The sequence below is a fragment of the Artibeus jamaicensis genome, unplaced genomic scaffold, assembly GCF_021234435.1.
Source record: "Artibeus jamaicensis isolate MK-2021 breed Jamaican fruit bat unplaced genomic scaffold, CSHL_Jam_final contig_465, whole genome shotgun sequence".
NCBI classification, from domain to species: Eukaryota; Metazoa; Chordata; class Mammalia; order Chiroptera; family Phyllostomidae; genus Artibeus; species Artibeus jamaicensis.
This window is the reverse complement of record NW_026521843.1, coordinates 22,848,092-22,865,039: the sequence shown is the minus strand read 5'-3', so window position 1 is coordinate 22,865,039 and position 16,948 is coordinate 22,848,092. Positions and strand designations below refer to the sequence as shown.

The following is a 16,948-nucleotide window of genomic DNA, read 5'->3' as shown; positions in this document are numbered from 1 at the left end:
AATTGTTTTTTGAGTATGTCTGGCCGTTGTTCTCTTCCTAGTATTGATAGTGTAGAGTTGATTTTTATAATAAGTTTTTCCTTGATGAATATGTTTAGCATTTTTGTTTTAGGCCTCAGTGATACAGACTAAGTCAGACTATATAAATAGGAGAGAAATTTCAATATATTTGCTGAGACAGCTCGATTGCTTTCCCTTGCTTCAGTTTTATAAAAATTTATCTGGAGTTTTCGAGTATTGAAAGGATGATGCCTCACTAGATGGTGAGACAGTGAGCAGAGATGTCAGCAGGAGGGAGTCACTGCTTCAAAGGAGCAGGAGGGGTTTTAGGCGATGCCTTCCACCGCGGCATCCTTTTTATCGCTCTGGTTACTTCATTGGGGGGTAGACAGCTGGCAAAACTGTTTTTCTCAACTTGGGTACCACAGAAATCATTGACTATTTATTACGTGTTATCCTTGGAGGTACAAATCGGGAACCCACATGGCCATAAAAAAGCATAAAAACGCCCACTTCCTGAAGTATCCCTGAGATCACCTTACCACTTCTTAGTCATTCGGAGAGGATCTTGGAAGTTAAGTCTGTCTGGAGAGTTGCACATATATTGAAACAGACTCCTTAGACCCTATTTGGACTTGTGTGTTGGCACTAGACTAACTCCATTTACTCTGAGGACCTTCTGAGTGATGCATTGTCCCATGGAGTTATAAAAAGGTGCTTATTTTGGGTTTTTCTTTTGCTCTTATATAGTTAGTACATTTAAAGTTATTTTCTTATAACCAAGAATACTGAAATGATGTCAGAAAAACAGTCGAGTATAATATAGTTGGAAATTTTGATGTTAATTTTGACCATGACTTAAATGTTCGGATTAAATAAATAGAACAATGTTTAAGTGGGTGAGTAATTTGAGTTACTTTTGGGTGGCCTGTTCATTTTCAGACTCTATACCGTTTGATACTTAAGTCCACAGTAAAGGGTTCCCTATGAGGATGTTACTCAGTTAACTTGCATAGTCTGTCATTCTGCCCTCAAGATTGGTAGTTATGTGGATAGAAAAGTCATGAAATGATTGGAACATATTAGTGCATAATTAAGAGCTTAATTGGCATAAATAGGAAATTAGGAGTTTCAGTTGTATGAAATGATATTGAAAAAGTGACTGGTATGAAAGAACCTTGAATAGTCTCCAATGAAAAGCAAGTGTTTTGCTTCAAAATGTTGTATTTATAGAACATTTTTCGCCTTGGCCAGTGTGGCTCAGTTGGTTAGGGTGTCACCCTGCAAACGGAAAGGTCACTGGTTTGATTCTGGCTTAGTGCACATGCCCGGGTTGTGAGTACTGTCCCCAGTCGGGACGAGTGCAAGAGGCCCCGGTCAGCACTTCCCACATTAATGCTTCTCTCGCTTTCTCCTTCTATCCCCTCTCTCTAGATTCAGTAAAAGACAAAAATTTGGAACCTTTCTCTACTTGTTTCTTTATTTTGTGATGTGTAATTATAAACATTATATTGAAACTCCTAATATTAAACAGGTAAATCACCAGGTTTAATATTTGGTAAGTTTATACCTGAAAACTAAATGCGTAGGAAAGACGTTCAGGAGAAACTATAACAAAGTGTTAAGAACGATTTTGTCATGATAATAACATTGCTATATTTTTGTCTTTATTCTGTAATGTACATTCATGTATTATAATCAGAAGAATATTTAAAAATATGTGCCGAGTCTCTTTTTCTTTTTCTCTTTCTCTTCCCCCTTTCATTTGTGTTTTAAAAATGCCCCCCCCCCACTCCCATTCAGGGAGAGGGTGCCAGTAGTGATTAGTTAAACATTTATAACAGAACTTTTAAGGCCTAATTTATGTGGTCATTTTTTTGCCTCCTGCTGCGTTTATTTAAAACATGTCTCGCACTGTAAAGTGACAGCACCTACCACATCCCTTAGCCTTTTTGTTATTTTTTTCCCCTTTGGTCTTTCAATCTTCCTCATATTTATGCTTTTTAAAGATTTTTTAAAAATTACCTTCTAGGCAATTTAAATGCATTCTTAAAATATCTGCAATATCTGGTTTTCCCTTCTCAATCTTCATATGATGCCACTTTTCTGGGTAACCTTTTTAAGTTTAAAGTCTATTCTTCTAGCTCACCTTTATCGCAATTCTGGAAAGCGATTTTACTATGACCAAGTCTAGAATAGTCCAATAAAGAATTTATTTTTTAATCTTTATAATTTTTTCTGTTTTCAGAGCCAGGGGCCATTATTAACGTATTTAGCTCTTAAACCAACTTATATTTGTGAGGGAATATTTTGATTTTTCTTTAATTTCTTTAGCATAGACCTGATTGCGTGGTTTTCTATTTTTTATACGTTTAAGATTTTAGAACTTCAGCAACAAGTCCGTATTTCTAAAGGGAATTTTCTTTTCAAAAAACCAGTTTGTTGGAGCATTGTCCTGTACACCAAAAGGTTGCAGGTTTGATTCCGGGTCAGGGCACATACCTAGGTTGTGAGTTTAATCCCTGGTCAGGGCATGTACAGGAAGCATTTGATAAATATTTTTCCCTCACATTGATATTTCTCTTTCTCTCTCTCAGATCCTCAGGTGAGGATTTTTTTAAAAAGTTATATTGTTTATTTGAGTTTTTTCCCATTTCTTGACATAGTCCCGTAATGCTATGAATTTCCCTTTTAGGACTGCTTTCTCTGTGTCCCACAGATTTTGGGTTGTGTTCTCATTTTCATTTGTTTCGAGGTATTTTTTGATGTCTTCCTTGATCTCATTGTTAACCCATTCATTGCTTAGCAACATATTATTTAGCTTCCTTGTCTTTGTGTGTTTTTCAGTTTTTTCTTGTTATTGACTTACAGTTTCATACCATTATGGTCAGGGAAGATGGTTGATATACTTACAGTCTTAACTTTGAGACTCGTTTTGTGTCCTAAGATGTGGTTTATACTCGACAATGTTCCCTGTGTACTTGAAAAGTATGTATATTCTGCTGCTTTGTGGTGAAATGCTCTGAGATGTCAATTAAATCCATCTGATCTAGCGCGTCATTTAAGGCCGCTGTTTGCTTGTTGGTTTTCTGTCCGGAAGATCTGTCCGTTGATGTCAAAGGGTGTTCAAATCTCATTATGACTGCGTGACTGTCGATCTCTCCATTTATGACCATCAGTCTTTACCTTACATGTTTAGGTGCTCCTATGTTGGGTACATGAAGTCTGATTTGTCTGATATAAGTATTGCTACCACAGCTTTTTAAAAATTTTCCATTTGCATGAAATCTCTTTTCCCATCCCTTAAGTTTTAGTCGGTGTGTATCTTGCTCTGAGGTGGATCTCTTATAGACAGTATATTTATGGGTCTCGTATGGGTCATTCTGCTACCCTATGTTTTCTGATTAGAGCATTTAAGCCATTTACATAGAAAGCAATTATTTTTTCTTTTTAATATATTTTATAGATTATGCCATTTAGTTGTCCCATTCCCCCTCCTTCATTCCCCTCCACCCTGCACACCCCTCCCCCACCATTCGCCCCCTTCAGTTTATGTGTCTCAAGTTCTTTAGATTCTAAATTTCCCATACTATTCTTGCCCTCCCTCCATCTATTTTCTACCTACCATCTATGCTACTTATTCTCTGTACCTTCTCCCCCCTTCTCCTTCTCCCACTCCCCTATTGCTAACCCTCCATGTGATCTCCATTTCTATGGTCCTGCTCCTGATCTAGCTGTCCTCTTAGTTTGCTTTTGTTTTAGGTGTGGTTCTTAATAACTGTGAGTTTGCTGTCCTTTCACTGTTCATCTTTTTTATCTTCTTTTTCTTAGGTAAGTCCCTTCAACATTTCATATAATAAGGGCTTGGTGATGATGAACTCCTTGAACTTGACCTTATCTGAGAAGCACTTTATCTGCCCTTCTATTCTAAATGAAAGCTTTGCTGGATAGAGCAATCTTGGATGTAGGTCTTTGGATTTCATGACTTGGAATACTTCTTTCCAGCCCCTTCTTGCCTGTAAGGTCTCTTTTGAGAAATCCGCTGACAGTCTGATGGGAACTCCTTTGTAGGTGACTGTCCCCTTATCTCTTGCTGCTTCTAGGATTCTCTCCTTCATTTTCATCTTGGCTAATGTAATGATGATGTGCCTTGGTGTGTTTCTTCTTGGGTCTGACTTCTTTGGGATTCTCTGAGCTTCCTGGATTTCCTGGAAGTCTATTTCCTTTGTTAGCTTGAAGAAGTTCTCCTTTATTATTAGTTCAAATAACTTTTCCACTTGTTGCTCTTCCTCTTCCCCTTCTGGTACGCCTATAATTCGGATGTTGGAAGGTTTAAAGAGATGTCCTGAAGGTTCCTAAGCTTCTCCTCATTTTTTTGAATTCTTGTTTCTTCATTCTTTTCTGTTTGGTGATTTTCTTCTTTCTTCTGGTCCACTCTCTTGATTTGAGTCCCAGTTTCCTTTCCAGCACTATTGGTTTCCTGTGTATTTCCCTTAATTTCAATTAGTTTAGCCTTCATTTGTTCCTCTAATTTGTGACTAAAATCAACCAGTTCTGTGAGCATCCTGATCACCAGTGTTTTGAACTATGCATCGGATAGATTGTCTATCTCTTGGTCGCTTAGAAGTATTGACTCTGGGGCTTTGAGCTGTTCTTCTTGAGCCATAATATTTTGGTGTGTTTGCGCCTGTTAAGTATGAGGGGTGGAGTCTTAGGTGTTCACCAGGGCGGGGCAACCCAGGTTGCTGGTTTGTGACGCTGTATGTGGGGACAGAGAGGGAGCAATGGCGTTTGTTTCTCTCTTTCTCTTGGATTTCGGTCCCCTCTGCTGCTTCCTGCAAGCAGACTGGCCCCCCACCCCACCCCCGTGCCAGCTCCACAGGGGAGTGTGGGCCTGTGGGTCTCTCCAACAAACTCTCTGTGAGCCTGGGAGCTTCTCCCACTATCTCCACCCCAAAAGTTTTTCCATTTGGTGCTTTTAGGCTTTAATTCCTGTCACTGGGGCCCTAGCTTTTCTCACTGCTCGCTCCTTTGCCTAGTTTATCTGAGTGTGAATGTGTGACCACGGTCAGCCAGCCGCCTTGCGCCCACACTGGGTTCACCCGTTGTTGCCACCCCACAGCTGGAATCTGCTGACTGCTGCCTGCGGGCCTGGGTCCGTGTGGCCCCTTTTTCCTGCCTGACCTGCTCTGCCAGCCACTGGCTCCGCCCCTCTTACCAGTCTGGCTGAATGGTTCGTTGTTGTCGGACTTCCATACAGTTCAATTTTCTGTGTTTTGGTTGCGTTTTTGTTACTAAAACTTTGTTGTCTTTAAAACTTGGTCATGCAAGGAGGCACAGTGTTTCCACCTATGTCTCCATCTTGGCCAGAAGTCCTGAAAGCAATTATTGGTAGGTATATGTTAATTCCTACTTTAATTTTTACAACTATGTTCCTCTGTTTTTTTTCTTCTACTCCTCCTCCCCTTTCTTCTTCTTTAACATTTTTTTATAATACTGGTTTGACAGTAACAAACTCCTTAGCTTTTTCTTATCTTGGAAACTCTTTATTTCTTCTCCAATTTTAAGTGATAGTCTTGCTGGATAAAGTAGTCTTGCTTTTCATCACTTTTAATATTTCATGCCAGTCTCTTTTGGCCTGAAATGATTCTGTTAAGAAGTCAGCTGATAGTCCTATGAGAGCTCCCTTGTGGGTAACTCTCTTTCTCTTGCTGCTTTTTAGATTCTTTGTCTTTAATCTTTGCCATTTTAACTGTGATGTGTCCTGGTGTGGGCCTCTTTGGGTTCATATTGTTTGGGACTTTGTGCATTTCCTGAACTGTGTGTCTTTTTCTTTCGCCAGGTTAGGAAAGTTCTCAATCATTATTCCCTCAGATAGGTTCTTGATTCCATGCTCACTTTGTCTTCTTTCTGGTGTCCTGGTGATGTGCAGGTTTTTAATGCTTCATGTTGTCCTAAAGTTTCCTTAAACTATCCTCATTTAAAAAATTCTTTTTTCTTTTTGCTTCTCTAGGTATTTTATGCTACCTTGTCTTCCAAATTGCTGGTTTGATCCTTTGCTTCCACTCTACTATTTATTTCTTCCAGTGTATTCTTACCTTTTGTGACAGCATGGGTGGACTTGGAGAGCATTATGCCAAGTGAAATAAGCCAGTCGGAGAAAGATAGAGTACCATATGGTTTCACTCATATCTGGGATCTAAGGAACAAAATAAATTAACAAACAAAATAGAAGCAGATGTATAAACAGAACAGAATGACAGCTATAAGAGGGGAGGGTGGTTGTGGGGAGGGGTGAAAATGGTGAAGAGATTAATAAAAAAAAAATAAACTCACAGACACACAACAATATGGCGATTACCAGCGGGAAAGGGGGTGGGGGGTAGAAGAGGGTGAAGGGGGAGATAAGTGACGATGGAAGGAGACTTGACTTGGGTGGTGCACACATAGTACAAAATACAGATGATGTGTTACAGAATTGTACACCTGAAACCTATATACTTTTATTAACTAATGTCCCCCAATAAATTCAATTAAAAAGTAAAAAATAAGTAAATAAAATAAAGGGACTGTGTCTCTCCTAGGACTTATATCTCATATTTTTAGTTAGTAACCTTTAAATTCAAGGCCTTATTATTTCTGCGTTCTTTAATTTTGCATGATGTGGGTGGGGAACGCTAACAAGCCTCATAGACTAACAAATACTGATTGGATGTCTGTTAGGTGCCACTTGCTTCTGAGGATATAAAGATGAGTGAAGCAAGGCAAGCAGTTCATATAACTATAATCTTGATACAGTTCCAAGTTTTATATATGAGGAAGCTGAAATTCACAAGAAATTACATAACCTGCCAGGCTGCAGAGTATTCCGTTTGTTATTGACGGACCCTTTGACGGTTTCTAAGGTGTAGCACTGGGTCCTGGGTGCTGGATTGAGAAGCAGTGTTATCCCCAGGTAGCTGACCTGATGTTATTGCTCCAGCCTTTTACTGTTAAAAAAACGTGGTAGTTGTATTTAAGAAACATTTTTAAGGTTCTTGTTCCTGTGAATAGAGGACCTGTTGTTCCTCTGTTGTGTGATCCATGTGCTCTTGTTTCTTGCCTACTTTCTTTCATTTCCTTATTTTTTATTTCATGTATTACAATATATTCCTTCCCCCAGAAGAGCACAATGAAAAGTAAATTCACCTTCTTGCCCAAAGGCAGCCATGATTGCCATGTTCTAGTGAATATCTTCTCACATCCTTTAATATATACAAATGTTTGGGGAGCGATTATTGGTATAGAATTTGGTAATTTTGTACTTTTATTTATCTTTGGTTCTCTTTTTGTAAGATAAATGAAAGTGTAGTCAGTTATTAGTGTGGGTACTTGTTTATTTGGAAAAAATCAGTAGAGGTAGTAGTTTCTGTTTTTAGGGGTCCCATCCACTAAACTTCTGTTGAGTTTTATCATTGTTGGTTTCTTTTTAAAAAAGTTTTTATTTATTTTTAGAAAGAGGGGAAGGGAGTGAGAAAGGGAGAAAAACATCAGTGTGCAGTTGCCTCTCATGCGCCCCCTTACTGGGGACCTGGCCTGCAACCCAAGCATGTGCCCTGACTGGGAATCGAACCGGCAACCCTGGGTTGCTAGGCCGCCTTGCAAACTCCCTAGCCACACCAGACAGGGCTTCATTGTTGGTTTCTGTATTGAGATATTTTCTAATATAGTTGGGAGTGGCAGCCTGAGGAATACACTGAGTAGTGTCATCAGTAACTGAGAACAGGAACTTGTGTCTTAGGAAGGCATGAAATGGATATGCTTTCAATCACAGGAGGGTAAGTTTTCAAATACGCACCACCTACCTGCTGTAGCACAATGAATTTGGGTGATGTAAGAGGTGACTAACTTTGGATACAGGTAAAGAGGACTAATTTGTATAATTTGATACATTTTTTAAAAAGGAAAAGTCTGCTTTTGCTTGATTGAGAACAGACGATGTTCCTTGAACTTACCGCGTGTGTACATTGTCTCCCAACCGCCCTTGCAGCTATGTGATGATGATGCCGTTCAAACGGCAGGCGCTAGTGGAGTTTGAGAACGTAGACAGTGCCAAAGAGTGCGTGACCTTTGCCGCAGACGAACCTGTGTACATTGCTGGTCAGCAGGCGTTTTTCAACTATTCTACAAGCAAAAGGATCACTCGGCCAGGAAATACTGATGATCCATCAGGAGGCAACAAAGTTCTTCTGTTGTCAATTCAGAATCCCCTTTATCCCATTACAGTGGTACGGATTTTTAATATGACAGACTAAAAGTGATTTTGGAGTTTGCCGCTTGATTGACTAACATAGTTTTCTTCAGTGTCCTCTCGATATTTAGAAATAGTGGTTATTTTTAGAATTACTAGAATGAATCTTTGACTATTAAGTTTAGTGGACAAACAAATGGTAAGCACTTACACTAAAAAGTTCCGGAGTACAGTTGTCACAGTTGAATAAGCACATTTAAAGCATCCGTGCTGTTTCTAATAAGGAATTAGACAGACGTGTTGGAAATGACCCAAGAACTCTCTCACTCACGTGCCAGCACATTGATCAAGAGCATCTACTAGGTAATGGCAGACGCCTATAGTACTGTAAGATGCATATGTCGTTATTGTAAGATCTTTTGATGTAGCTCATTAAAAACTTGCCTGATTTACTTCAGTTTCCTGCTACACCCCTTAAAAAAGTGATATTAGTAGAATTTTTTAAAGGATTCATGTTGTAGACCTGTTGAGTATTTTATAATCCCATGCTATTTCACAATAGACTAATGACAAAGACACTGGATTTTTGTAATGAATAGATTATTACAGTAAGGGAAACTTCAGTTAATGTAATTTCTAGTACGGGTATATGATATTGGGACATAAGTTTAAATACTATCTTATGCCTTTAATTAGACATTTGTCTTTATTTTATAATATTTATAGACATTAATATACAGTATTGACATAGTTAAAATATTTGGTGTTTGGGGGGGAAAAGAATATAACTTAATCTAGTACAACTGCTCTGGTTTGTTTATTGTTGTAGCCCTAGCACCTCATGGTACGGTTGTGTGATTGTAGATATTCGAGAAATTTCTTGGAAGTTGAAAAATTGTTCCTAAGAGGGTGTTTAGGTTCTCCCTGGTTGATTCAGGCATCCTGTTTGATGTCATTTAACACTATAAATGGGCTTCTCTGGGTCTTTTCTGAATAGACATCGCCCCTTGAACAATTGATACCAAGTCGTTTACTACCCTTCATAAATATTTATTACTGTAATCCAAGTGGTTACAATATGAACCGTTTCAGAGTCACATTTGGAAAGCAACAAATTAATTCATTGCAGTTCTGGTATTAATTGTGCTTACATATTGTATTTTAGTCTGTTAAGAAAATAAAAGTTGAGGATTCATTTAGGGATCAAATAGATAATAGTGCTTTTCAGATATTTCTTTGGAACTTCTCTACTGTGTGAGTATTGTGTAGGTGAGGAAATAACTTTAGATTTATTGAAGTCTAACCATTTTTAAAAGTCATCAGTGATTATAGAAGTGACATCTTGACTGTTCGTTTTAGTAAAAGAAATCAGTGTATAGCCTTGATGTTTTTTCAAATATAAAATGTGAAGAAGTTTTATGTTTTCCTTCTAGGATGTTTTGTATACTGTGTGCAACCCTGTTGGAAAAGTGCAGCGTATTGTTATATTCAAGAGAAACGGGATACAAGCAATGGTCGAATATCCTTTGTAATTTTTAAAGTTGATATGAATGGTGTAACATAGCCCTTATTTTTTTCTGCAGTCGTTTTTAGACAGGTGGTACTTACTTCCCCCCATTTATTTTTCTTAGATTTAAAAAATGAAACTGCAGTACCCACAAATAATTTTCCTGCTATCAAAAACAATCTGGTGCTTCTTCTTACAGAGTACTTTGCCTTTTCAAAGATGGAAAACAACAACACTATTTATTTGATAATATGTATAGTTGTACTTTTTTGAGATTTATCTTGAATGAACTTTTCTGGATATCTTCTTAAAATAAGTTATTTGGAAGTACCAAAACCTTAGAATCAATAGAACCTTTCTTACTTTTCTTTATTGAATTTTTAAAAATGTTTTATTTATTTATTTTTAGAGAGAGGGGAAGGGAAGGAGAAAGATAGGGAGAGAAACATCAGTCAGTGTATAGTTGCCTCTCACGTGACCCCTACTGGGGACCTGGCCTGCAACCCAGGCGCACTGAATGGGAATTGAACCGGCAACACTTTGCTTCACAGGCCCGTGCTTAATCCACCAAGCCACACCAGCCAGGGCTCTTTATTGAATCTTAAATGATCCTAGTTTATGTAAGAACAACTTCTCTGTTAAATTTGTTATATGTTGAGTAAAAAAGAGCAAGTTGCAAAATAGTAAAATACAGTCCTGTTTAAAATAATAATAATTTTTTAAAAACTACTGTATGCATAGAGAAAGGTAGGGATAAACAGCAAAATTCTAACGGTGCTTACTTCTGACAAAGTGTTTTACTTACTTGTTTACTTATTTATTTATTTATTTTAGAAGATTTTATTTTACTTATCTTTAGAGGGGAAGGGAAGGAGAGAAGAGAAATGTCAATGTATGGTTGCCTCTCGTGGCTCCCCTGCTTGGAACTGGCCTGCAACCCAGGCATGTGCCCTGACTGGGAATTGAACCGCAATCTTTTCATTCTCAGGCCCTGGGCTCAATCCACTGAGCTACACCAGCCAGGGCTGATTTATTTTTTTAATTTTTTTTGAAATTAAATCTTTTACTTTTTTTAAAACCATTTTTGTAGTTTGATTTTATTTTTTGGAAAGAATCAGACAAATTTTTTTACAACCAATACAGTGGAAGATAAGTACATGATTATAAAGCCCTGCCTTTTCAGAAATATATACAATTAAATGTTATTTTGTATTATTTTGGATCTTTGTGATATTCCCTATTTCAAGATAGTGAGCTCTTTTGCTGGGGAATGTGATCATGTACCCATTGCCTTCTCTGTTCCAGTTTATAAAATGCTTCTGATTATTTAGAAGGATTAATATGTAGCTAGGTTGGTTATATTATGTAGTTTTTTTTAATATTGTTGATTCTTTTTTTCTGATTTATTTTTTGAAAATGTTTGTCACAGTCATACTTTTATTTCTTTTAATTTTTTAAAAAGATTTTATTTATCTTTAGAGGGGAAAGGAAGGAGAGAGAGAGAAGTGTCAATGTATGGTTGCTTCTTGTGCATCCCCTGCTGGGAACTAGCCTGCAACCCAGGCATGTGCCCTGACTGGGAATCAAACCTCGATCCTCTGGTTTGCAGGCCTGTGCTCAATCCATTGAGCTACACCAGCCAGGGCTGATTTTTTTTTTTTTATTTATTTTGAAATTACAGTTGACATATTAGTTTCAGGTGTACATTTATATATCCTGGGATGGTACTGTTGATCCTAAAAATAAAATCCCCTACTAAAACTCATCTAGAAATTATATTTGTTAAAACATTTTCCGAAGTGAAAGGTATTTCTGATTTTTCAAGTCCTTTTCTTAGGGATTGAATAGTGATTGAGAATTGGACATCTTAAACCAAATTTCCTTAATAGAGCTTATGTTTGAATCAGTCCTTTGTGCCCAGAAAGCTAAAGCAGCACTCAATGGAGCAGACATTTATGCTGGGTGTTGCACCCTAAAAATTGAATATGCAAGGGTGAGTATTTTCCCAACACTTCACCAAAGAAATATTTAGGCTTTGGGTATACAATTTGAACTTACTTTCTTTTTAATCTTAACAGCCAACTCGTCTAAATGTTATTAGGAATGACAATGACAGTTGGGACTACACTAAACCATATTTGGGAAGACGAGGTAAGTATTTTACACATTTTATAATGTACTTAGATCTGCTGAAAATTTTTGTATGAGCTAGTTCATTCCAGTGAAAATCTTGGTGAATGCTTTTGTTGCATAAAGGCCATGCAATGCTGGAAAATAACCTTGAACATTAGTGCCCCCTACTGGTATGTACTGAGTTATTTATATTTAGTTCAACAAAGGAGCCCACACATACAAGCACGCCCGCAGTTCAAGGACTTGCATTTCTCCAAGCAGCTCTCTCTCTTTGGAGGAGAGGAAACTGATTCAGAATATTCCTTACAAACTTCAAACTTGCACACTGCTTCTCTATGGAAAGGACTTTTCCCCCAAGCTGGACGAGGCATTAAGAAGGATAGAGGACTCCAGCAGGCTGACTCTACACTTCATCATGCACAACATCGGCATCAGCAAAAAGCCCTCTGAAAAACTCAGACTTGCAATTCACCTTGACTGCATACTGCATGCACCATCACCCAAGTTTTTAAAGGTGGACACTTAACAGTACTTCAGACTTGCATGGGATGAACACCATGATAGACTGTGCCCATTTATTCAAGTTGTATGTGTGTATTGGTCTGATTTCCCTTCAGGCTTCAGTTGTAGAATTTAAGACTTTTCACTAACAAATACTAGCCTTTATCTACAATGTTGTAAATCTTAATGCCCATTACTGTAACTGTTTGTAGCTTAGATTCAAATTGTTAATTGGCAAATAACCAGGGCCAATTTATCTGTAGGTCTTGGGAATTGATAATGCTCAACCAGTCCACACAGATATTAAAGATAAAAGGACTAGAAAGGTGCATACTTGCTGCACTTAAGGTTTTTTTTTTCTTCCCTCAAGTGTGGTCATTGAATAGAATAATATAATGAAAAGTACATTATATGTAAAAGACGGTTTTCTGTGTGGTTTGATTTTTGTAAAGTGGTTGCTTATAAGTTGTTACTTTTTGTAACAATTTAAGGTTATCACTCATGTTAATTTGTATCACTAGAAATTTTGACATTTCAAATGGAGGTGGAAGTAATGTGTCTGTTCAAGGTAGAATCTACTTAAACTTGATAAGTCTGAAAGTAAGAGCAGTTCATTTGAGATACATTTTCACCTATAACCTATAAATGCTAGATTTCATGAGCATAGATTTTACTGATAAAATTGTTCAACTTAAATGTGTGGCAATTTTGGAATATACAGATTAAAATGTGGATCTTGTAAAAACAAGGGGGCTGCAATATTGGCTACATCTCAACTACAATATCAGCATTTGAACCATATGTTGGGAAAACTCACCAAGATGAGTGTGTCTGTAAAATTTAATAAACCAGAAAAATTTTTATGGCATCCAAAATGTCTTGGGCAGTAGGGACTCTGCAGTGCATATATTCTTGCTCAAGGAAAAAAAAATACAATGCAGTGGTTCTTTGCATGTTTAAATATTTAGGACTTTTGTACGATTGGCCCCTTTAATTCTCAATTCTCGGGAAGTCGTCTTGCCTGATGTGTGTATGGGGTTACAAACAGACTTGTAATGCAACTTTGTCTGGACCCCACATTTTTCACGACTCAGAAATCTGCTTGGTATGGGCGTGGTACACTTGAGTCCAGTGTTGGAAAACGAAGCCTTAGCACTCGGACAACAGAATGAGTGGCTGATGAGAAATCTCTCACTTCTGTCAGAGTACAGTCAGTGAACACTCAGGGTGTTGTTTTGTTTTGTTTTTTCTTATTTGAAATAATGATTTTGGTTACATTTCTCTTAAAACATTTGTAGACATGCTTCTTATTTTAATAGTGTTAACATCTTTTTTTTTTTGAAGGTCTAAGGTTTACACAGAGCCAACTTTAATTTTTCATGCAAGGAATTACAATCAAAACTTTTAGAAATGTATAAGGTAGATATTTAAATAGTGAAGTATAATTAAAGGAAGCCAACCAGAATTTTAGTTGTTCATGCTTTCAAGGGGAATTTTTTGTTTTCTAATTTCTTACAGGTAGATATTTGTCTGGCAATACTATAGCAGTTTTTTATTTTTGTAGTGAGTTCAGCTTCTACTCAAGTTGCTACTGAATTTTAACTTTTTTTTAACCAAAAAAAGTACTTCTATAAATAGAACTTTATTTTTTTAAAGTTCTTTTCAGCCCAAATTACATTTTAGTGCAAAGAATTCTTAGCCTGGACTCCAGAGAATCCCTCCGGAAATGTTAAATGAAACTTGTCTGTATATGTATCTTTTGGTGGAGAAGGCCCACAGCTTCCAGATTCCTTTCCGATGAATCCAGGAAAGGTTACAAACCACGATTTATAGATTGGTGTATTCAGTGCATTCAGTGGTGTATTCTCTTCTGCATAGTTCTTCTCTTTTATGTGATCTTATATTAGGTAGTGAGTGCTTCAAATAAAGAGAATTATTAGTAATGGGAATGTTTGGCTGAAAGATACCTTGGAGATCATCTACCCTAACTCTTTCATTTTGTGAATGAAGATCGTTTCTGTGATTGTATAGCAAATTAGTGGTTAAGTGGGAATCTTCTGGTTGCCAATCCAGTGTTCTTTATAGCACACAGTTAACTATATGGGTAAGACTGAGCCTTGAAGACCTGGTGGTTTTGGTTTAAGATTCCTAGATCAGATAAGGAATTGTATGTAGTGTTTGGTGGCATGCTCAAATAGAGGCACATTAGCAGATTGGATTGATTCCAAAGGAGTGAGATTGAAATGGTAAAGCCTTGTAAAGGGAAGAAGAAACAATGTTTAGACTGGAGGGGAAATGGCTTTGGGGAAATGGAGGGAGGATCATAGTAGCTTTCAAGTACTTGGAAGGGTTTTGCGGAAAGACTTAAGTCTGTGGGGCCCCAAATGGGATAGAATGTGGGTAGGGGACTAATTTCTGTATAATATAAAAATTAATTTCCTAGTGATTTAGGACTAACTGAAAATGTAAGGGAAAGAAGTGAGTGTCTTGTTTCTGGTGTTGGGTCAGCAGAGGCCACGTGGTCCCAATTGATTGGGATGATACGGAGAGGCTTTACTCACTGAATAAAAGTTGAACTCAGTGACTTCCTAGATCCCTATCAATGCTGTGATAACTTAGAATAGGTAATTAAAATGCTACTTCTCTAGACAGAAGTGAATATTAAAGTATTTCTCATCTCCCATAAACCTCATTTGTTTAGGTGACTAAGGGTATATTATATAGAAAGCCTCACTCTTTGAATTTCAAAGATCAGAATGACCAGATTCTTAAGATAAATTAAGAAAAAACCTTACCGGTTGCTATAATTTCATCGGCACACTTTCTAAGAGTATTGTACAGTGAATTTTAAAACTTACTAACCAACATAGGAAGTGCTTTTAGAAACTTACAAGTCACTTTTCATTGAAGTCTCAAATTAGATTTGGGAAAATCGGCATATCTTCCCTGAAAATGTAGCTAAAATAATTTTTTAAAAAAATTTAGGAGTATTGTAGTACTCTCATCCAATAATGTAGCCCCCTTGGTTAGCTTCATCTTGGCATCTTTAAATTTTGAGGGTGCTCATAGTCCTGCCTGGTGTTAAGATCTATACACAATGACCAATTCATGATATAATCTGGGCCAGTGATGTGCAGATTTCCAGCTCTCGAGTGTGTAGGTGTTTGTAAATATGTGTATATACATACAAAATACTCTGTGTTTACTGATTGTGAAACCATGTAATACAGGTTGTTGTTGGCTTATGCTGAACTTCTTGAAAGAAGCCCACTTTGAAAATGTGTTGCTGTTGAAGCTAATAGTATGATTCAGGTACTGTCTTTCAAAAGTACTGCACTTAAAGCTTGTTTTAAAGACATGTATTGGTAAAAACTTCTGTACAGTGTCAAACTTTAGCATTGTGTACATTCACTTTCTGAAAAGTATCCATTCTTTTCTTAAATTTGAAAGTGTGATTGTATTTGGCATTTGCCAAAAAGATATTTCAAGTCAAGTGGAGTTTGTTAGATAGAATTATTTTCTTAAACCTTTGGTGTTTGTATTTAAAATGGATATGAATGGATGTTTAAAGTTAACCAGGTATCATACATATATTTTTTATGAATTGTAATGGATGTTTTGAATGGGTTTTCCCATGTGAGAACTCTGTTAAGTACTTGGGTCAAAATTGTTAAAACCATGTTTCTACTTTTGTGTCAGATAGAGGAAAGGGTCGCCAGAGACAAGCCATTTTGGGAGAACACCCTTCTTCGTTTAGACATGATGGCTATGGTAAGTTTGTCAAGGCAGAAGGAAGGTAGTATAGACAAACTATTAGCATTTTTGCATTTCTTATAAAGAATGCCTCATTTCTTGTTTCTGTTTTTCCTGTTTACCAGACTTGGTTTATATGGGATCAGTCCCTTTTAATATACTCCCAAGGAATTGCCCAAAATATTCTTCTTTTTTTTTTTTTAGAATATTGATATATAGTCCTTGAGATAAATGAGGCTATTGATTGGGAATTTGAAAGCTTTTTTACCATCATATTTTGTTTTGTTTTGTCTTGGTTTTGATTAGTAATTGGCTCTTGTTCTGTAAGAGGGCCAGAAAGAAGTGTTATTGCTCAGTAAGTGTATTTTGGTCCATTCTAGCAATTATGAGCAAAGAGGAATTTTGAGTAATAAAGGCAGAAAGAATGGGGCATTTGTTGAAAAGCAAACATGTTTCTGGTTAGATCTTTATTTTTGTTCTACAGTTGATATTTTGGTTTTGGTGAAATTGATTTGTATTGATTCCTCTTTTAAAACTTCTTTAATTTTAATGTTTGCTATGTTGGTAAGTTAAGGTTATGAAGCCTAGAATAATATTTTTTATAGGAAGGAGTTAGGTATCAGGCTATTGTCCTTGTGAACAGATGTTGAGAAATGCTGTCAATAACATTTTTAACTGGTTATAAGTTCTGTGGTTTTAAATATTTTTTAGTTTTTAAAAAGCATTAATTATTGACCTCACATATTCTGTGGTTTAAAGTTGAAGTTCAGAGCCATTTAAAGTAGTAGAAAATAGAAATTGCTGTATCATACTTTGAGATTTAA

General features: G+C 36.8%; 1 protein-coding gene across 1 annotated transcript in view; it reads left to right on the top strand.

Moving 5' to 3' along the window:
* Positions 1–16,948, top strand: part of HNRNPLL (heterogeneous nuclear ribonucleoprotein L like) — a 46,382-nt gene that overhangs the window by 15,166 nt on the left and 14,268 nt on the right. Inside the window, exons 3-7 of the mRNA XM_053666967.1 lie at positions 8,030–8,267; positions 9,664–9,744; positions 11,629–11,730; positions 11,816–11,888; positions 16,071–16,142. Of these exons, the coding sequence (XP_053522942.1) occupies positions 8,030–8,267; positions 9,664–9,744; positions 11,629–11,730; positions 11,816–11,888; positions 16,071–16,142 (566 nt within the window). The remainder of the gene's footprint in view (positions 1–8,029; positions 8,268–9,663; positions 9,745–11,628; positions 11,731–11,815; positions 11,889–16,070; positions 16,143–16,948) is intronic.